This window comes from Numida meleagris, chromosome 1 (assembly GCF_002078875.1).
Source record: "Numida meleagris isolate 19003 breed g44 Domestic line chromosome 1, NumMel1.0, whole genome shotgun sequence".
Classification (NCBI taxonomy): Eukaryota; Metazoa; Chordata; class Aves; order Galliformes; family Numididae; genus Numida; species Numida meleagris.
In genome coordinates this window covers 51,599,414-51,621,515 of record NC_034409.1, presented here as the reverse complement: position 1 = coordinate 51,621,515, position 22,102 = coordinate 51,599,414, and the positions used below count along the sequence as shown (strand labels likewise).

General features: G+C 49.7%; 2 protein-coding genes across 2 annotated transcripts in view; one reads left to right on the top strand and one right to left on the bottom strand.

Moving 5' to 3' along the window:
* KDELR3 (KDEL endoplasmic reticulum protein retention receptor 3) lies at window positions 7,740-12,836 on the top strand. The gene is made up of 5 exons (XM_021385103.1): window positions 7,740-8,131; window positions 8,854-8,954; window positions 9,546-9,704; window positions 10,024-10,276; window positions 12,008-12,836. The coding sequence occupies exons 1-5, from the start codon at window positions 8,041-8,043 to the stop codon at window positions 12,046-12,048; spliced, it is 645 nt and encodes a 214-aa protein (XP_021240778.1). The 5' UTR covers window positions 7,740-8,040; the 3' UTR covers window positions 12,049-12,836.
* DDX17 (DEAD-box helicase 17) overlaps window positions 12,837-22,102 on the bottom strand; it is a 19,491-nt gene continuing 10,225 nt past the window's right edge. Inside the window, exons 10-13 of the mRNA XM_021385075.1 lie at window positions 21,566-21,627; window positions 21,139-21,198; window positions 16,700-16,939; window positions 12,837-16,034 (exon numbers count right to left, since the gene is read on the bottom strand). Coding sequence (XP_021240750.1) covers window positions 15,511-16,034; window positions 16,700-16,939; window positions 21,139-21,198; window positions 21,566-21,627 — 886 coding nt within the window. The 3' untranslated portion in view covers window positions 12,837-15,510. The remainder of the gene's footprint in view (window positions 16,035-16,699; window positions 16,940-21,138; window positions 21,199-21,565; window positions 21,628-22,102) is intronic.

Here is a 22,102-nt window from a genome sequence, read left to right as displayed (position 1 = left end):
GATTTCAGGATGGCAAACAGGAGGATCCAACCTGTCCTCAGCCTGGGTCGGGTGACAATGACAAAGCCTTCTGCAGCCTCAGTGACACATGCAGGGAGCAGGATGTCACCAAGGGCATTCCATTTAGATCAGTGGAGTGTTGTATGGGATGAAGCAGAGGTGGTTGCGAAAGGAGAGCCCGGCATCTCTGTGTCCTTGCTCCATGACATCACCATGCTGGTTGTGAGGTCATGACCAGGAAGCAAGGAACCCTGCAACCACACGAACTCTGGAGCCCACCTTGGGGATGATCCCATTGGGATGAGCGGAGCACACACTGCAAGCAGAGATCTCTCACCTTGCATGGGAACCATCAGCCCTGGGCAGCAGCGCAGGGACAAGCAGGGATGAAGACATCCCTGGCAGCGAGAGCAAGCTGCCGGCGTTCCTGCCAACACTGGCAGCAGGAGGGAGAAGGGGACAGGGCTGGCGGAGCAGGAGCGCGTTGAGAAATGCCGCAGTTGGGGGGACAGTGGCTGATGCGGGGAAAGAATGGAGGGCAGGGGGAGAGCACAAATGGGGCAATGACAAAGACAGGCACCTGGCTAATTCTGTCTGGCACCCTACCAATCCTTACGCCTTGCAAAGTCCACCCTGGCGACGGTGTCAGCAAGGGGACACCGCAGCTGTCCCTTCCAGACGGCCCTCGAAGCATCCGCGGGGCACCTACCTGGGTCATGGGTGGGTGACGGGCTGGCAGGGACCTGCGGGCTCCACTCGCTGCCTCCACTCCTCCGGCAGCACCGCGGCAGCACTCTGGGCAGGGCATCGGCCCGGGCGGGTTGGCCGCAGACGGGGCCGCGCTGCGCTGCTGCCGCCCGCTCCATCCCCTGCTGCCAGCTGGCAGAGTGCAGCACTCGTCATGCCGCCGGCCACAGCCTCAGAGGGAGCGGCACCAGCCAGGAGGTGGATGGAAATAAACACACCTGCTGCTTCCCAGCACAGCCCTGCCTGCAACATGGGCCTTTCTGTATCTAAAGGTGGGTGATAAGAAAGAAGGGGACAGACTCTTTAGTGGGTTCTCTTGGGATAGGGCAAGGGGAAATGGTTTCAAACTAAAAGAGCAGAGATTTAGTCTGGATAGAAGGATCTGCTTCAAATCTGCAGCAGAGCGGCCTTGTGAAGTAGAACAGACAACTCCATGCCGAAGCACTCCCCCACTTCTCTTTTTATAACAACCGTATCTGGCGCTCCGGGGATGTACACCGCAAACAACAACGACGGCGATGGAAAAATCCCATGGTATTTTTACACTTGGCTTTATCCAGAGCTGTCTGGCGAATGCTTCCCTCCTGTCTGTGGTCACTGAGGCTCCAAGGGGCCTTCATTCCCTCACCTTGGGCAGAGGGACACCTTGGTACAGGGACTCACTGGATATGGGGACCTCTTGGTACAGCAATCCCATGGGTACAAGACCCCTTGGGCATGGGGACGGACTCCTTTGGTATGAGAAACCCTTGGCATGAGAAACCCTTAGTACGGGGACCCCTTGGGTATGGGGACCCTTTGGTACGGGAATCCCTTGGTATGGGGATGCCTTGGGTATGGGGACCCCTTGGTATGAGAACCCCTTGGCATGGGAAGCCCTTGGTACAGGGACCCCTTGGGTATGGGGACAGTTTAGTATGGGGATGCCTTGGGTATGGGGACTCCCAGGCCGAGGCAGAGCTGCACACCTGCAGCATCCCCCCACCCCTCCCTGACTCCCTGCATGTGGGCCAACATGTGGGCTCGGTGCCCCTCGTTAACCCCAGATCTCATCAGTGAGGGCAGTGGTGCCGTGCAGGAGAGCAAAAGGCACATGGCCTGGGGCAGGTGAGGGGAGGGAGCTCTGTGCCATTTATATAGACACGCTGCTGCCTTTTCCCTCAATAATTATAAATAGATCGGGTGGGTGCCAGCAGTCCCCATGTGCCCACAGTCATGGTAAGCTGACCCCTGCTCACCCATTGGGTGACGTGGATGTCCCTCTGCCCTGTTTGCATCTCAGGGCATAGTGAGAGAGGGGATATTTCCCCCCTGTGAAGCCCCGGGCACGGGTAATACGAAAACAAAACAAAATGATCTGAAGTTGAAGCCTCTCAGTGTGTGACTCAGAGCTATTCATAGCTCCCCGAAGCCAGCTGCAGCAACAGAGCCAGAAGGATTCTGCCCGTATTATTATTCCAATTACCATCTGAATTAAAAGTTTGAGCAGTGATCAGCCCACATACCGACGGAGGGGGGGGAGAAAGGGAGAGAAAGGCAGAAAACAGATAAAAACGGGCTACGCACGAAGGTCCCCACGATGACACAGTTGGAGCAGGGGCTGAGCCCCCCTTCCTAGCCCCCACTGCTCCCACACCTCCGCCCCGGAGCCCACAGTGCTCGAAGAGAACCATATCCATACGTTGGTTCTATATCCAACGCGGTTGCCTGCAGGAGAGCTGCGCCCGACCCGCGCCATTCGCAGAAAAGCTGTTGTGTTTGTGAGCAGGGATTGACCGCGAAGACGTGCACGTCCACCTATCGATCCCCCGTCGCCATCGGGTTGGACAAATCCAATGCCATAATGTAACGACCCAGGAAAGTGGGAATTTGCTGAAGGCGGATTGCAGTTAAGTGCCCTGCTCCACATGGGCGCGGATGGAAGCGCCGGTGGCCGTCATTGCATCCCACGTCCCACTGCCCCATGGTGGTGCCACCAGGGATGGGTGGGCAGCGTGGGCTGGGGGGGTCAAATGGCTGGGGGACACCTCCAGGCAACATGTCCCAAGGAGGAGGAATGGTGGACGGAGAGGAAGGCTGCAGCACGAGAAGATCGACCCTCTCCCATCCATCCCTTCCATTTCCATCCCTCCTCCTCCTCACCACCAGTTTCCCCTCTGAAAGCCCACATTCCTAACATAGAATATCCTGAGTTGGAAGGGACCCATAAGGATCTTTGAGTCCATTCCTGCTATCCTTCACATCATTATCATTGTCAGCAGCCCCAAACTGAGGCGACCACGTGCTGGGGTGCTCAGGCATCACTTCCAATGGCAAATGGATAGGGGTATGTCCCCACGCTCCCTGTGCATCTCCCCATCCCCTCTTGGGCTCCAGGTGACCACAAGGTGAAGGTGGTGATGCCCACCACCTCCGCCCTGCGTCCAACACCACAGGGTAACCCCTACTGGCAGTGCCTGTTGGAGGCACTGGACCACCCCAAGCAAGAGCTGAGCTGGGACCTTCTGAGCTGGAAGGATTGGGTCTGGACCCCCAAAATCTCCAAGCTTAGAGCGGGACCCTTCAACACTGGATGCACTCCATGCTTGGAGAATGCATTCCCAGTGCTGAGAGATCCATCCCAGAGCAGCACACACAGATGGATGCCACAGTGCAGAGCTGCTCCGTGGGGATGGAGAGGGAAAAGGCGGACGACACCTGGGGTGAGAGGGAGCAAAGCAAAGATCAGAGCTGAAAAACCACACAAGCTACCTGCAGGGCGAGGGAGGAAAGTTGGGGAGGCTGACAAGGAGGTGCCCTCCGCACCGTCACGCTCCGTTAGCGGTATTTACATCTGCTGTGCACACATCAACTTTGCTATTCACGGACACACTCGCATGAAGCCACTCACATCTCACTAAGTTATATTTATAGCCGTTCCTCAGCGCTAGCACTAGCAAAGCAGCATTTTTGCAGGCAAAACCTCCCATTGCTGCACCGGGAGCTGCCCAGCATCTCTTACCGCATCGCGCCGGGGCCGCCTGGGAGCCAGTGTCAGAGGATGGGGTCAGCGGTCGGTGTCTCCATCGTGACCCAGAGCTCCTGGGCTCACCCAGTGGGTTCTCTGCAGCTCCGGGTTGTTGGATTCCCAAGGTTCCCCAGCTCACCGTGCCCAGCTCCTCTCCTCCTCCTCCTCTGCTCAGAGCGCTTCTCTCCCGTCCATCCCACGAGCTCTCAGCAATGGTTCTGCTCTCCCCCTCCTGCCTCGTCCCCTCTGCCCTTCCTTCCTCTCCCCGCACCTCCCTGCTCTCACCCCAAAATCTCTGCGCCGCCTCTCCCTGCTCCCGTTCCCTGGCTCCCTCTCCCCCTCTCTGATTGCTATGCAGTCTGTAGCTAAGAAGTCAGTAACTCCGTGGTAGGATCCAACAGCTTTCCGCTACTTTAGCCCATCCTCGCGTGTGATCTCAGAGCCATGGATACGCACTGCCGAGCTGCTATGGGGGAGACAGGAACACATCCATCGGCAGCGAGAAGGGGACAGCGGGGCGGCCGTGTGCCCCGGCCATGGGCTGTAGCATTTTTCCACCTGGACCTCAAATTATGGGCTGAGACCTGGACCCCGGCAAGGACCCAGTTCCCCTTGGGGTGTCTCTGCTGGGAGCTCCCCGGTGGCATCTCGGGGGCTTCCAGGTCACCTCCTGGAGAACTCTCACCGGGAGGAGCAGAGAGTATTTTTAGCACCACTCAGCGTCCGTCCGCAGCTGCAAGCAGGGAGAGCAGCCAATATCCTGCAAACAGCTCCACTCCGCTGCTCCCCCCAGCTGGATGGGGCTGCCTGACCCCTCCATCCCTGCTATCCCTGCCCCCAGGCTGGGTGTCACTGCCCATCCCATAGGCAGCCCCCATGCCCAGGGGGAACAGGCTGGGAGCCACTGTCCATCACATAGGGAGCCCCAGCTCTGCCCAAGGCTGATGTGACACATCATGGTGTGACCATGGTGGTTGCACCCCAAGGGACGAAGCCACCCTGTAGCGCCTCAACTCACCCCCAAAACCTCATCATGGAGCTGAGGATGGGGAGGAACACGTGGTCATGGTGGTGGTTCCCTCCATACAGACAAATGGCTTTGCCCTGTGCACAGTGCAACCAGCATGGTTGGGCCATTGGGATGAACACTGGGATGTCATAGCAAGGATGTCACCAACCTCTTGCTGTCCTTGTGCCATGCCCCGGCCATCCCTGACTCGATGGCCCCAGCAGTGGGGTGGCTCACACTCGCCACCCCCGCCCGTCTCCACTGGCACCGTCTTTAATAAGAAGCGTGGAATATTTTAGCACCTATGGAAAAGCCACCACAGACGGTGGTGGCAGCCGTTGCCAGGGAGACGGTCCCAAAAATAGCCCCACTCCGCCAACCTTTCCCAGTGCTGCTGTGGGGATGGGGGAGACAGAGGGATGGAGGGATGGGAGGGTGGGGAGAAAGGATGGAGAGATGGAAGAATGGAGGGAGGGAAGGATGGAGGGAGGGAAGAATGGATAGAGAGTTCAATGGATGGATGAGAGGTGGAGAGATGGATAGAAGAATTGAAGATAGAAGAAAGGAAGGAAAGAGGGAAGAAGGAATGGAAATATGGATGGAGATGTGGAGGGATGGATGGACTGATGAATGGATGATAGGTAGAGAGGTGGACAGATGAACTGAAGGATGGATGGAGGAATGGAAGGAGAGAGGTGGATGGAAGGATGGAATAAAGGAGGAATGGAAGAAAGGAGGGAGGGAAGAACGGATAGATGAAAAGATGGATGGATGGATGGATGGATGGATGGATGGATGGATGGATGGATGGATGGATGGATGGATGGATGGAGAGGTGGAGAGATGGATTAAAGGAAGAAAGGAAGAATGGGTGGAAGGAGGGAGGGATGGAAGAAAGGAGGGAGAGAAGGATGGATGGAAGGAAGGAAGGATGAATGGGGAGGTGAATGGAGGGATAAATAAAGGAGAGATGCAAGAAAGGAGGAAGAGAAGAATGGATAGAGAGATGGAAAGATGGATAGAGAGTTGGAGAGATGAATATAGGGATTTATGGAAGGAAGGAGGAACGGAAAGATGGATGGAGAGGTGGAGGGATGGATGGAGGAATGGAAGAGTAGATGGATGGATGGATGGATGGATGGGTGGATGAGAAGCAGGAACTCCTGGGAAGGTGAGTAGGTACTACCTGACCCTTCTCCTGTCTAGGAATGAAGCCTAGAGCCACCACCATGCCAAGAGCACCTGGTTGGGCAACCATGGTCCTGCTTTCTCACCACACTGACTGAAGCCAGCACAAGCCCTTGAGCCCCTCCACACCTACTGCCACCATCCTCGGCACAGCTGGGGATTGCCCACAGGTCTCGTTTTCCACCATGGGGGCCTGAATGTGGCCCAAAGCAGAAATTGAGTGGGATGCCTAGGGCAAATCACAGAAGTCCAGTGACAGAAAACAAATGCTTTAGCAAGAAGGGTGAAGCCTGTGTCCCTGGATTGTTGTGTCCTCAATGGAGCCTGGACTTGCAGGAGAGCAAGCATCCCAAACCAGCATAGGCAGAGAGAGAAACCCAAAAATAGAACTGAAGGGAGAAAAAAAAAGAAACCCAACAACCCCAAATTCCCATTTTTAATGCCAAATCCCAGCTTTCTATCCTCCCTGTCACCCTGGCGACATTCCTTATGGTCGCTATGGAAACGGGAGGCATGGAGAGAGCATCATGGTGCGGGGTGGTGGCAGCGCCCAGCATTATTTCAGGAGGCAGGGAGACACCCGGGGCAAGGCACAGGGAAGTAGGAGGGAAGGTCTATTTTTGCTCACTCCCACTTGGTGCACCAGATTTTCCTCCTCTAAGCATCCATGTGCCCTTCACCAACCTGGCGGCCTTCCCGTGAAGGTCCACTGGGAGCCTGGTGGTTCCCAGTGGCACCACTGGAGGTCAGCTCTCGGTAGGTCTTGGGAAGGCACAAGAGGAAGAGGATAACCCCTCTGCCACCTGCAGTTGTCTTACTGGTGACCCTCCACCACATTTGGGTCAAGAAGCAAAGAGAACCAGCGATGGCTGGAGGGGCTCCGAGCACCCCAGTGGAGCTGTAGGTGTCCCTGTTCATGGCAGGGGAGTTGGACCAGATGACCTTTAAAGGTCTACTTCCAACTCAAACAATTCTGTGATTCTATGGTGAGGGCTGTCCCCACCCCAGCCTCAGCACCCCCATGGGTAGTAGGTGGCAGTCCCCATTCCACAGGGATCCACAGATGTTTTCCAGCCCAACCTGTGAACGCAGTTGGAAAAGCCCAGCATGGCAGGTGCTACAGTGGCAGGGAGGGAAAACACACAGCCAGCACGATGGGCTGGGAGGAAATGTATGCAAATGCATTCCAAAAGGAATCTGGCGATGCTAATAGACTTGTTAGTAAGCACTGGGAATAATATTTTTACACTTTAATCATTAGGGACGACACTCTAGGCGAGCCCATAAGGACGAGCCAAGGGAGGGAGGCATGAAGGAACCAGCCAGGGGTAAAGGTGAGGACGTGGAGCATCTGTGTCCCATCTCAGCCCCCTGAGGTCCCATTGGAGAAGGTCTGTCCCAAAGTTGGCCACTGCTGTTTCTGAATACAGCAAAACTCCGTAGCAATCCCTCCTCAGACCCCTTCTCAACCTACAAGGACGGCAGCACGTACACACCTTGTGCACAGCCTTGCATTTAATGCACTGTCCCGGTGGGATGGGACACGAGGTGACGGCAGCCCGATATGTCACATCCCAGCTTGATGGGGCCACGGGGCTGCCAACACAGCACAGGACGCTGCAGCAGCTCCCAGCCCGCAGGACGGACGACCCTTTCCCTCCGCCTTGTCTCCTTTCAGGATGCTTCCGCGTGTAACTTGAGACAAGTGAGGGAAAAGAGAGGAAGGGGTAAAAAAAAAAAAAAAAAAAAAGGGGAAAGGGAAAAATAGTGCAGTTATTCCCGCCTCCGCCTCCTCCTTTCTCTCCTCCCCGGCCAGCCAGGAGCCACGTCACCCAGCGCTGCTCCGGAGCTGCTGAGAGGACAAAACCCAACTTCGCTCAGGCCCTGCACGGAAGGGAAAGGCGGCAACGGGGACGCAGTTCTGGGAGGGAGAAAATCCAGGGACATCAGGGCAGGGGACGTGGAGCCTTGGGAGGGCACAGAGAAGAGAGCTCTGGGAAAAGAGAAAGTTCAGCCGGAGGAGAGCGCAGGCTCTGCTGAAGACGGAGCTCCCCGCGGGGTTTTACAGCCGCCCTCGCCCACCGCCGCCATGAACATCTTCCGCATCCTGGGGGACGTCTCCCACTTGCTGGCCATCATCATCCTGCTGGTGAAGATCCACAGGTCCAAGTCCTGCGCTGGTGAGTGCTCTCTGGGCAAGGAGGGGACCACGCTCCTGGGCTCTTCAGGGGCATCAGCCTCTTCCTTCCTCCCTTGTGCTGCCTCCCGGCTTCTTCTCCAACTTTTCTCCTGTCCCTTGCTGCTACGCCTTAGTGGTTTTTTGCCAAGCCCATCGCAGGGCTTTGCTGTGGTTTGCAGAAGACTCCAGAGCCTGGCGGATGGTTTCCTCACCAGCATGGAGAAGGATGTGCTGGAAGGATGTGATGTGGCATGGCCCACGGCCACAGGGCAGGTGTCTGGGTGACAATGAAGCAGAGGGGAGGAGGGCAATAAGGTGGAAAGTGAGCTCAGGAAGGTTTGGTGGCACTTAAAGTGATGCAGAGAGAATTCTACTTCAGGCTAGAGGCCCTGTTTGGGCAAGGAACGCAGTGCAGATGCTTCCCACAAAGCTGGGGGCTTGCAGGTAGATGAGCAGATGGGTTCAGCCACCTTCATCCATGTTTGCCACCTCACCAGTGGTGACAGCAGCACCAGCATCCACGGGCTGGTCCCCAGTCCCACAGCAATTCACCACGGTGAGGTGGGTAGGCATGGCAGGGAAAGGGCCTTGTGACAGTGAGGTCCTGGCTTCCAGAGCAACGTGTACCACAAGCGGTACACAAGAAAGCACAGGGCAAAACCTGCGTCTGAAGGGTTTTTCCTCTCACCTGCCTTGCCTTTCTCTCCTCTCCCTGCCATGCAGGAATCTCAGGGAAAAGCCAGATTCTCTTTGCCCTCGTCTTCACTACCCGCTACCTGGACCTGTTCACAACCTTCATCTCCCTCTACAACACCGTGATGAAGGTAAGGAGGGCAGCAGGCAAGCAGACATTCCCCTCAGCTCGCTGTGGTCTCACCACATTGGTTTTTCAGCCAGAGGGAGATAGGAACAACTCCATCTTCTTTGCCTGTCACCATGGCTAGTGGGTTACATGCAGGAAGAGCAGCTAAAGGTGCTCCCTTTGGTGTCACCAGCCCTCCACTGATCATAGAACACCCTCACTGCATTAAACAAGTGGGCTGAGCCCACCCCATTTAGCACCACCAAGACCAGCTTGAGACTCTGTGAACCAGGGCTGGGCACGCTTGCACAGCAGGAGCACAACAGTTGGCTGCCACCAAGTCAACACCTTAACAGAAAGCCTTAAAGTTCTTGAACAAGAGTCATCCTCGTGGTGGGGCTGAGCGGCAGTCTCCAGTTGACCACTGGACCACCTCCAGCACCAGTCAATCATAAGTCAGCATGGAATAATTGTTCACCGCTATCTCACCACAGTACGGCCCACCGGGTGAACAGACCTGGCCTTCGGCAAAGCTAACTGAAGGCAGGCCTGTCTTCAAGCACAGGCAGTACAATGGCAGGTCAGATTTTGCAGTTCTGCTTCCCTCCCCCAGGTCATTTTTTTGATATGTGCCTACGTCACCGTGTACATGATCTACGTGAAATTCCGGAAAACATTTGACAGTGAGAACGACTCCTTTCGCCTGGAGTTCCTCCTGGTCCCCGTCACAGGCCTGTCCTTCCTGGAGAACCACAGCTTCACCCCCCTGGAGGTAAGGAGAGCGCGGGGCAGGAGAGGGGAGGGAAGCCTGGTGCTACCCAGATTGCAGGGTGGTGAAGAGCTGAGGTTTTTAAATGCCTAAAGCATGCAGGAGAGGCAAGGTTGGCAGGCCATGAAGAGCATGCAATCCGTAGAACAGCTCAGCTCCATCTTCTCTCGTTCCCAGTGCTGTCAAGAGGAAAGCTTTGGGTCTTTCCACATCTGAGCCAACATCACTGGAGTTGGGCTAGATGACCTTCAAGGGTCCCTTCCAACTCACACGATTCTATGATCATTCTATGATCACCACCACCTCCATTTGCACCTCACAGATACTCTGGACCTTCTCCATCTACCTGGAGTCCGTAGCTATCCTCCCTCAGCTCTTCATGATCAGCAAGACGGGGGAAGCAGAGACCATCACGACACACTACCTTTTCTTCCTGGGCCTCTATCGCGCCCTCTACATCGCCAACTGGGTCTGGCGCTACCATACTGAGAAGTTCTACGACCAGATCGCCGTGGTCTCTGGCGTGGTCCAAACCATTTTCTACTGCGACTTCTTCTATCTCTATGTTACCAAAGGTAGGTGAAAGGGTTGGTATGCGTTGGATGCGGTCGTTTGGCCTTCCTGCAGCTTGCCAGGTGTTCATCCTGGAGTTTATTCTTTATTTGTGTAGAAATTAAAACCAGAGCTCAGCCTGGTGTTAACTTCACCCCAGGAAGTTAACGTTTTTTGGAATATTCATTTCCACGTGCTTTTTGGCAGATTATAAATCACAAAAAAAAAAACCCAGAGGGGGGAGAAGAAATAGGCACAGGCAGGCAACGCACCTGCAGACATGTGGAGACGATATTAAGCCTACTTTTTCCTTCGGTGTAAAAGGCAGAGCATTCCCAAGGGCTGACTCTGTACGTGCAGATGCTAGTCTTCCTACAAAACTCTGCATTTTCCCAAAACCAGATGCCAGTGATGGCTGCATACCAGAGCTAACGGGCGTAAAATCTGGTAGAACACGCTACGGATGGCTGAGGCTGAAGTAGGCTTTAAAACGCTCATCTGCTGAGGAGGGTGGAATTCGATGAAACGTAGCTCTACGACCATTTTCTTCTCCTTTGCCGTTCCCCAGCCAGTCCACCAATCTTGTGCTGGAGGCTCTGATGGGTGGCTCTTCAGCACCGCTCCCGCTGGTGAAGGGGTGACAGCACGGAGCAGATGGCAGGCCTGGGTAGATCAGGATTTTTTTCTGTAATTGAAACATCACTGGCGCTAGAGAATTACTTCACAAAACCACCATCAAGGTGCCCTATGTCAATTCCTTTTTTTTTTTTTTCTCCTACTAATGCCCATTTTAGCTTCATTCAATTCATGTGTCCTGCGTCCTTACATTTTGTTAGAAATCCACACCCTTTGTTGAACAAAAGGGGAAGAAAAAAAAAACACAACTGCTGGCCCTCGGTCTCACATCACTAGGTATAAAGCTGCAAAAGTTAGATGACACAGGAGGGAGAAATAAAAAACATTTGTCCCTGGGACATCACAGCAGGAAGAGAATTGCCTTTTTCCCCCTCCCCCCTTCTTCCACACAAATGTTCTGGATCAAGGGAGAGGAAAGGTGGCAGGAGATATGCAAATGCTTAACAGTCATTTATGGAAACCAGAGATGTTATACCAGGTTGCATCTCTCTTACGCTCTTGCAAAAGAGAAAAAGAAAAGCATCTTTTCAAAACATTTCTATCACAGAAGAGTGCAGACAAAAGGGCAGCGATTCTGGTAAGAAAAGCAAGGATGCTTTATAAAAAGAAACCTATTTAACAAGGCCTCCGAGCCTAGAACAAAGCACTGCAAAGGGGGTTTTATATAATGCCAGTTCTCTTCATCTTGTTTTTAAAACTAGATGAGCTGCTTTCTGTTTAACGCAGGGACCTGAAAGCTTTTCCAAGGAAGCCTTTAGTTCCCCAAAACTTGTGTTTCCCAGAACAGCTGGGGTTGGGAGCACCAGTGGGGATCATCTACATGCCTGTTGTTCCCATGAGGCCTCCTCGCCAAGCTTCCAACAGCGGATCAGCAGGGGGATGCTCAGGAGGTCTGGCCATAAGGCCATTTATTCTCTCTTAAAAATAATGAAAGCGTACCAGGAGAGTGTAATATACCAAGAAGAAGGAAAAAAAAGGGGGGGGGGGGGAATTTTGGTTTGAAAACCTGGCAACCTGTTATCTAGTGCTCCCAAATGATCAGATTCAGGAAAGTATGCGTAGAAACAATGAATCAGTTTGCATTCCCAACATGCCTTCATTACCTCCTCTTTCTGCAGTCCTAAAAGGAAAGAAGCTAAGCCTTCCAATGCCTGTTTGAAGCAGTTTCCAGACAACGCCAGACGTTCCAAAGATGAAACTCTTTTGACCGCAGCTTTCCTTTTCCTGGCCCTTGTTGACTGAAGAACAGCTCAGCTGAGCTTCGCTCCAGCGCCAGGAAGACAGCGAGGCCGGGACAGCTGGTACGCTCGTCACCTGGATGAGACTCTCCCTCCATTTTGTTGCTTCTTCTTACTTGAAATTGGTGCTAATAAGTAGTGCTGGCCAATATTAAGAAGCGCAGATCATTCTCTCCCTGTCCCCTTAGCACTCACCTCTGTAACATGCCTCTACCTTACCCTGAGGCACCACAAGAAGTAAAAGGGAAATTGTCACTGTCCTTCAGTCCCCCCCACAAACACTACAGTAAAGAGGTATTACCAAGTCTGATAAAACAGACAAAGGTCGCTGGCCCACATGTGCAATCACAGAATATCCCAAGTTGGATTGGACCAGTAAGGACTGAGCCTCACTCCTGGCTCCACACAGGACCACCCAAAATCCAACAGTGCATCAACTACCACCCTCCCAAAAATTAACTCCGCTTGAACCCATCTATTCAGGTCCACATTACCTTCGTGTGGCAAGAATCCTCCATTCCACAGGTATGCCAGCACCCCCCCACTCACCCACCTCCAGCGAGGGCTCCTCACATTCTACACATGGGGGACATTTCCATTACAATTCAGAGGGTCGCCAACAGATGTTCCCAACCCCTCGGATTTGACTTCTTTTAAGAACGGGGGCAAATGTCGTTTTATGCTCCAAAAATAAAGACAAAGTTCACAATTTATTGACAACAGTGTTTTTATTTATACCTACAAAAGAAAACAAGATGGTATCAAAAGGACAATTTACAAACTAAGAATAGTAACATAGCTCTTAGTATCCTGTGTCTGAACACCACAGATCTATGAATCTCTCAATTCAAGTCTTCGTTAATACAACAGGAATGTGTTCAGAGACCAGCAAACGTGTGAAACGAGATGCTGATCCCACACAAAGCCACTAACCCTTCCATTGTTCAGAGAAGTCCAAACAGTAAATTGCTTCAGGAAGTGGGAGGGGAGGAGACACCCGAGTCGTATGACACTCCCACAGAACTTTGTACAGATTGAAAACAATGCAAACGATACTAGAGGCTAATGCTTATCAGCGAGGGCCCTCCAGCTGGTACGTGGAACAGAGCAGCGAGCACCAGGTGGGACAGGGGCAGCACATGCCACGGTGCATTTAAGCGTTCAGCAATCTGGTTAACACTCTGAACTGAACCCAGACCCTGGACTTCAGCTGATCTCAGTGACAATAAAGCACTGCAAGACTTGGCATAGATGTTTACATGTGCGCAAGTCCCCCCAAAAGAAGTAAAAGCGATAGCAAACTATAAGGCAGCTTTGGCGGCCCAGAGACCCTTCCTAAAGCCAGTCAGCAAGATGTCCTGCTCCTACACCCCTCTCACACATTTCTGCATCAAAGTCACAAATTTAAAAATAAAAAAAATAATAAAAAAGCTCTATGCTTGCTTGTGAGGGAGGCCAAAGACAGATCAGTCAGTGCCTGGATAAACGAAATGTTTCTGGCTTTCACTTAACACAAGCAAAGAAATTTCTTGCCTAAGCAATGGGATTTGAAGATGGGATGAGGGAAGCAAGGTTCCGGAAAAAAATCTCTCCCTTCTCCCTCTGCATCAGTAACCTACCTGTGTACTGCACAAAAAAATGCGCATTTATCCCACAAAATTAATACTCTGGGAATTTTTTAAAAAAATGTCTGTACAAGCAAGCTTTTTGCATGGACTATAAGAAGTTCCACTCTGCCACAGAAGGGGTGGGCTGCCTTGCTCATCCATATGCAAGAATGCCAACAGGGAGAAAATAACCAGAATTTAAAAAAAAAAAAAAAACCAACAAACCAACAGCTGCATTTTCTTAATGCAAAGTTTATGCCTCACAAACCAGGAGATGTACCCATCCTTTTGTCACATCATCAGATATAGAGCGGCTAACTTCTCTTACCATCTACTGTCTCTGAACCGTCTCATATTAGAAATAACAAGTCAACAACATGCTTTACTAAAGGGGAAACCCCCCCACACCCACCTTAGCCTGTAAAATAAACAATTTTTTATTTACTTATTTACTAAAATTTCACTCTTCTCTAACATTTTCTAAAATGCTACCTACCTGCAAGAGCTGAGCTCAAAGGGACCAATGGAACGGGGAAATGCACTCAAAAGCCAGGAAAAGCAATAGTAAGAGCAAGGTACAAAAGAAAAAAAGCTTCAGAATTAAGATGCACTAACCAGCTCACTCCTTACCTCATGAAAAGGAGATTCCAGGCAATCTCCTCCTCCGCCCTTCCTCCCCTCGCCCTTCCCCCCCAACCCACCCTATTCAAACCTTACAAAGGTGGAAAACTCCAGCCCATTTTGCTCAGTGTAGCAGCATTCAGAGTATTTCCCATGGCAAAAAGTGAGTTTGTTCAGCAAGGAAAGACAAACGAGATATGCCGTTCACGGTCTTCACTCTGTTCAGTTTCTAAGCTCTCGAGTAAGACTTATCTCGATAAACTCAACAAGATGAATTTGAGAGCAGAAACTAGTTGAAGGGTAACCAGGATTCGGGCATTTATGATGTGGCAGTTTAACAACTGAATTAGAAAGAACTTATTTGGCTAACCACTATAGCAGTAGTACCTACAGTGACTGTACCTTGTTTTCAGGTACTGAATCCAAGACAAGTTTGGTCTCCAACACTGGGGTTTTAATCCCAACTTCCCTACTGCAGGTACCTGCTACAGGTACCAGAAGATGGGCTGCTGCTACCAGAGCTGCAGAGAATGCCAACAGTTTACATAGGGCATTACTCAGAACGCTCCTGCACTGAGACAAACGAGCAGAGTTTTCCTACAGAGAGTTACCTATGATAGATTACAAGCAACAATAGTGAGCTACTTTAAAAAAAATATATTAAGATTAGGAAAAGTGAGCATTGCTCCCTTGCATTTATCATGTTAAATGATCTGCTTTTTGGCTCCCCAGAGTTTCCCACCTCTCTGGATACTTCCTGAAATTAAGTTAACATATTACAGAATAGAAACTTCCTCCCCTCAAAGCACGTTTTCGCACAAACCTTAGACACCAAGATGATCGAGCTGGGACCTATCTGCCTTATACTCATTTATTTTAGAGAAAATAAAATTTCCAATTTCCTCAACATGCAAGACAAAAAATAATAAATTTTCCAGTCAACTATATATATCTCTTTAAAAAAAAAAAAAAAAGGAAAAAAAGGATAGGGTCAGTAATGTGGACTGGGGGCCATTTTTGATGGGCTCAAGGGATTTGAATGGTGAATTCTAAGCCTAGCCTGCATGAGAGAGACATCACAATGGGAAAGCAGAGAAAGAAAAGGTTCCTTTAAATGCAAGAGGTCTAACACTGGTCACCAGCAGGCGAGTGGTCTCATTTGCGTGAGGGTGGAGGGGGTGGGGGCGGGGGCGGGTACTGGTAGGTGGCAGTCTGTCCCATATAGCCCATCACATTAGTGGCAGGGGGCTGAGGAAACTGTTGTGACATGAGCGGCTGTGGCTGCTGGCCTGAGCGCCCCACCATCCCTGCATACTGCTGTTGGGTAGTGCTCTGTGAGGTTCTCCCAGCGGTGGCAGCTGTGGTGCTGGCACCATAGCCACTAGCACTGTACTCCGCAGTGCCATAGCCACTCGTGCCATAGGCAGCTGCTCCATAGCTCCCTTGAGTGTAACCATACTGGCTCTGTGCTGCCCCAAAAGCGGAATTTGGGCTCCCGTAGGCACTGCCATAGGTCTTGTTGGCTCCGTTGGCATAACTGTCACCACGCTCACGGTCTCTGAAGCCACCTGAGTCTCTCCGGCCCTCTTTCACTCCCCGGAGCCTCCTGTCACACTCTTCCTGGTACATCAGGTTAGGGTTGTTTACTGAACTGCTCGTTCGGTAACGAGAACGACCTCCTGGCGATGGATACATTAAGATTTAGTACCGTGAACAAGTTTGAAACAATGAACTGTGGTAATTATGCCACCCTTTCTCCCCCTTACACAGGCAGAGCGTTGCCCACAAGGAGCAAGGTCCTTCGTGTGACTTGCACAGCTACGTGCGTATGGCCCTGCGTTTTGTTCAACGTGTAGATACGAAGCTCAGAAAGTGTTAATGAGTGTGCTCGGAGATAAAGGAAACAGGAGAAATACAGGACTAGCTTAGAGATGTAATGAAACTTATTATTCCTTCAGGGAGAGGAGGAAAAAGTAGTCTCAGCACCTGAAGGTAAAGTCAAAATGCCCATTCCCTGATTTTAATTGCACTTGTGCATGCACACACATCCTGCATCTGTGTTTGGGTAGGAGCTACAAGAAATTAATTACTTCAAGTACAATTAGCTCTGTGAGGAGCTTATCAGAGAAAAAAAGAAAAAAATCTCTGACTAGGCTAGAATAGCGGACTACTAGTTTGTCAAACAAATATTTATAGAACACATGGAGATCTCAGGTACAAAACAAACTTATCCCTCATGTTCTATCTTAGACTTTTGCTTACTATTTCTTTATCCTCCTTCGATCTTCCCTCCCTCAAAATGGGAACCTACTCCCTATGTAGCCCCTTCCCCACGTGCTTTTACCTCCACCACCACCTCCTCCTCCTCTGTGGTCCACAAGCTGCATCAGCTTTGGATTGATGGCTTGATTGGCTTCTTCCAACACTTTGATAAGCTCCCTGGCTTGTTTCAGGTTTCCTGGCGTGAAGAACGTGTACGCGGTACCTTTGTTGGTACTACGCGCGGTACGGCCAATACGGTGCACGTAATCTTCAGAGCTGTTCGGATAGTCGTAGTTTATCACAAATTTAACGTCTTCCACATCTTGAGAAGTGCCCGGGTGCGAAGCACAGTGAAAGGGTGGGGTTGAGGAAAGGGGAGAAGAAGAGAGGACGTGCCAACGAAAGGTAGGGAGCACGAATGCAGGTGACAGTAATAAGAAAAAAAAAAAAACAACACAAAGTTAGCAAATGCACAGAATAGATACAAGACAGACTCATCCCAAAAGAGTAGAAGACTCAGATTTAAGATCATCGGGAACAAAGACCAGCATCCTGAAAAACAGCGGTAGTTTTCCAGCAGCTTTTCCCTGCACTCAAATTCATCCTCCCCAGAATGCATTTCTCTGTGTTCCTGTGTTAAATTCATTGATGTTTGTGAATAAGCTAACTGAATTCTGTACTTTTTTCCCAAAGCACGATCTTGATGGTGAAAACCACACCATCTGACACAGCAAACTGGGGTGGAGGAAGGGAAGGACTGCCACTGTAAAGCTTTTACTCTGTTGGGAGAAGTCTAACAAGTAATAACAGTAATGAGATCACTTACCTTCCATATGGTAACATGAAATAAAATGCAAGTCTTACCAATATTTATTCTTACAATCCTATCAAAAGCACAGTGAGCTACTTCCCCTAGCCTCAAGTTTAAAGATACTCCAATCACACTACTATTCAGCCAACTCATTAGAAAAACTGTACAGATCGTATACCTACGGTATCTTAACTTAGCTGCATAGTTATCACAAGAAGGCATTGCACTAACATTTCACCGTGCTGTTCTGTCCACTTCTGGCAAGCTTTGTTAATTTTTTATTGCCCAATCCTGCATTCTGTTTACAATTCCCAACTTCCCACATCAGATGGAAGCAGGCAATGAAGCGATCGGAACCGTTAGGTAAAGAATACTAAAAGAGATCGGAGCTGCGCACCTCTTGGTGAGACTTCAGAAACTCACGGGACAGAAACAAAGTAAATGTTAGTGTAACACTTCAGTGAAAGCGTTTAAAGTACCAAAAGCACCTATTCGCTACAGTACAGAACATTAAAAAAAAAAAGCACAGTTTTACAGTAAGTGTCCTAACAGCTCATGAAAAAAAAAAAATCTGCATTTTAAGACGAATATTCTGAAAATATCCAAAATAAAACACAGATTTTTGTGATTTTTTTTTTGTTGTTGTTTTAAAGAGAGAAACATTCTCTGTTTGTTACCAGACCGATGCACACTCCCTCCTCCTGTGGGAAACCGCTGCAGCCGATCCCGTCTCTTTGCCTTTTATTTTTGGCGGCCTCCTTTCGAAAACTCCGCCCTCTGACACGGGACCACTGGAGCGCGGGGAGCATGCATCAAGGGTCCGTGGCAGCGAGAAGTCCCCACACACGCTCGCTCTGTGAACTGGCTTAGATGCTTCTCTGTAGCCCCATTTGGTTGGGAAGCGCCGGAGAACCTGGCTTCAGGTAAAAGTTTCAGGTCCTCCAACGCTTTCTGTCCCCGATTTGGGGCTCTTTGGGGCATTTGTCAAAAAAAAATGAAGATGCGAAAAACAACATCCAAAGGGTCAGACTGCATCTATTGCCCAGACTGCGTCAATTTCAAAGGGGTCGTAGGAAAAATAAAAATGGGGGGGGTTGTAGTGGCAAGAGGGGGACTTTATGTCTGTTTCTTATTACAGCAAAGGGGGGGCTCCTCAGTCTTTGCTGGCTCCAAAGTCCTGAATCACACCAAAAAAAGGGAGTGAGAAGGCAGGTTTCACAGGGGGCTGCGCGAGTCTCCAGCTAGGGTCCTTGATGCAACAGGTTTTTTAAGGGGAAAGCGAAACAGAGAGGAGTTCACATGACAGAATGCATCTTCACAGCCAGGGTACAACTAGTTTGACAAGCTGCAGGCTACATGATCCTCGGTCAGCCCCGTTTTGCACATCCATCAGTAGCAAAGAAACGTGCATTACCACAGAGGATAAAGGATGTGCTTTCCTGGCAGAAAGCACAGGGAAGCGGAGCTACCGATGTAGATAGCACTGACTTGACTGGGGAGGACTGGGAAGAACGGGAAGGCAGGAAGAGGAAAACGTAAGACTGTTGTCCAGACTAGAAAGTGAACCTGGCGGAGCACGCAGCTGGCTGAAGAGATACCCGAGCAAGTGCGAGACTCGGCTTCTCCAGTCTAGCATGCTCCAAAGCGTTTGTGCACACTCGCCATCTTCCTGCGCTTTCAGAAGATCATGTGGCAGGAACTAAAATTGAAACTGCCAGTCATTTCTGACAGCTACTTGGGAAACATGCCCTTTGTCAGGCCATCAGAATACCCTATGGCACAGACAGTCTCCGCTTATTTATTATCAGAAGGGACAAACTAGCAAACACGCTAGTCTAGAGAGCTGGTTTGACCATCAATGTAGATGTGCCCCCACCCCTGCACTGAGAATGATCTGTAGCTGATATCAAAGTTTCTGTTAAAGAAAACAAAACAAAACAAATTCAATGCTTTTAGTTTAATAGACTGAACAAAAAAAAAATAAATTAAAAAAAAATGATCAGTGCAGAGAGAGGACCTCACTCCAGGGAATTATCACAAAGAAGTCATTATGGGACTCAGAACTTACCTGGCAGAAGCTTTTTTGAAACCAATGTTCCATTAAGAAGAGGGAAAGCCCTGGTGACTCAGCCAAAAGGCGCGCGCCCCTGTTTTATGTTATTTAGGTAGAAGCCTTCACTTTCCAGGATCTTGGAGGAAGTCGTCCAGAAGTTTGCCAGTTAAGTGACTTATTTTAAGAAGCAGCAAACTCAGGGCCCCAAAACAAGCAGAGATGTTGTTCAGTAACAAGAAACAGACTCTGGTACCTTTCCCCCACAGCTCAGGTGAAGTGGAGGATGGGAAGTGGGGAGACTGTTTTCTGAAGTGTTATCCAATTGAGCAGTTTCGGTGAGTGTTTTTGAGGGGGGTGAAGCTGTTTTAAATGTCTAGGCAAGATGCACAAAGAAGCTACCAGCACATAGCAAGCCTGTTTAAAAAATGCTGCTAGAGAAAGCAGCTCTCTTTCATATAAACTAGTTTCAGGCCTCTGTCCCTTCTCCCAACAGGCCCAAGTTCTAACTGCACAGGTCCAGACATGACCCTAGAGGGCAGAGACTGAAGTCCATATAATCACCTCTCTGAGGAAGCGTTGGACGTTTTTTGAGTGGGGAGGGAAGGAGGGGTGCAGGTTGTGTGAACAAAGGCTGCTGCGTCTAGGAATGGTCTGCCTGTGTTAAAGTGACCATAAGATGCACAGCACAGCCACCCTTTCAGCATATGAAAAATAGAGTTCAGATAATGGTGACTTCTAATAAACCTGAGATTTTGCTGATGTTATCTGCAATGATCTGCAATAATTTTGCCTAAAATTCACCATTACATGACACTGACCCCCCCAAGTGGTTTATCTTCTGCCACTCAGGGAGGTTGGAATATTCAGTGCACGTTGTTAAACTCTGCACTTAAGAAGCCATCCTCCTCTTCTAGAGCGGGCAGATGCATAAGGGCTGTGCCTAGCACAGTGTTTCACAGTACAAGTATGCTCATTTAAGAAGGGAGCGCGACTGATGCATCCAGACAGATCATTTTCATGCTACCAGAATAGAGCAGTGCAATTTTGATTCAATTACAAGTTTGGGCAACACTGTTAATGGCCGTACGTAAGCTCAGTGATCCTGCCTAGAAGGAACACAGAGGAGGGAAGTTACGTGTCAAAAACCAAAACTCTAGAGCAGTGCTTTCTCAGATGTGAACACATCTGCAGGGTAAAGACGTGTACATGTCGGGGTTCATATGTTTGAATCTGTGGTGTGCTATGCGGGGAGAATATTAGCTATTTGCTGTTGAAATGCTCTCCCACAACTTCCTACTTGGGCTTTATCTGGCACGCTCTGAACAGAGCAATCCATCCCTACAATCCAGCAACAAAAGCTGGATTTGGGGGAAGAAGTGAGTGTGGTGGAAGGGTTGGGTTGCATAATTGGACGTCTCTTCTCCCTCTTGGCGATCGATTGGTCATGCCTAGGCCTTGCTGCAGACCAAAGCCTGTTCATTAGGAGCAGGAAGAGACTTTGAATATGAAAGAAAAAAAAAAGATTAATGTTAAAAAACGTATTTCACATGTGGGGGAAAATCACGCTTTGATTTTTCTTTTTTTTAAAGAAAACATATTTCAGTCCACAGAAGAAAAAATACGCAGCAGTAGGCAAGAGCGGTCTATGTGTACAAACCTAGCCCACGAGATGCAACGTCGGTAGCAATGAGGATAGGAGCCTTTCCAGAGCGAAACTCTGTAAAACAAAGCATGCTATGAAGTAAGACTTTTCAAAAAAGGATAAGGTTATCTGAACTTGATTTACATTAAATGCCCACTTTCCAGATCCTAGGTAAGACGTATGTCAATTTTAGAAAACCCAAACAAGTCAGGATATAACACATCAACTACTTCTCCAAAATCTAGCATTCCAGGTTAAGCTACTTTTCCTACTGCATTTTTGTTTAAGTCAAATACAACCACTGAAATTAACAGCACAGGCAAAAGAAAATCCTCTGAAATATATCTACTGGGCATAGAGACAAAAGAAAGCCTAACAACAGCATGTCTCAGTAAGTTACACACAGCAGCCTGAGTTATCCCCCCCTCAGTGATGGACTCACCATTAAGCACCCAATCTCTTTCTGGCTGACTCTTGTCTCCATGGATACACATAGCTGGCCAACTGCCAAACAGAGATGTACATTAGTATAGACAGAAAGTACATACATTAGAGGCAACAGGAAGCTTTACTGGCATTTCAGAAAGAAGGCAGAAAATAAGACATTTGAGAAATATTTTTATTCCCTGTCTCCTTCCTCTGGCCTTTCTCTCTCCAGAATGTATACTTGCACATTAAGATGCACCTAGAATGTTTCTTGCACATTAAACCCACTAACTATACAGCAGCCATCTAAGCCAAATTGCATTTGCTATATTGATACTGTTCCTGCCAGTTCATTACATCAGTATTCTGATATACTGAAAGCTGCACAGTTGACAAATATTCTCTCTTGCATTAATGCTTTGATGGACTGCAATCTTCCAGGAAATTAAGGCTGAACTCAGCCAAGAACCAAACGGACAGGTTGTACTGAACAACAGCATCACAAATACTTAAACCTTGCTGCTTTTTATTACGGTTTCTGTTTCTCACTAGA

Coding starts and splice junctions, on each gene's coding strand:
- KDELR3 (XM_021385103.1), top strand. CDS start 8,041: ATGAACATCTTCCGCATCCTGGGGGACGTCTCCCACTTGCTGGCCATC. Junction 8,955..9,545: donor TCTACAACACCGTGATGAAG/GTAAGGAGGGCA, acceptor TCCCTCCCCCAG/GTCATTTTTTTGATATGTGC. Junction 9,705..10,023: donor ACAGCTTCACCCCCCTGGAG/GTAAGGAGAGCG, acceptor TGCACCTCACAG/ATACTCTGGACCTTCTCCAT.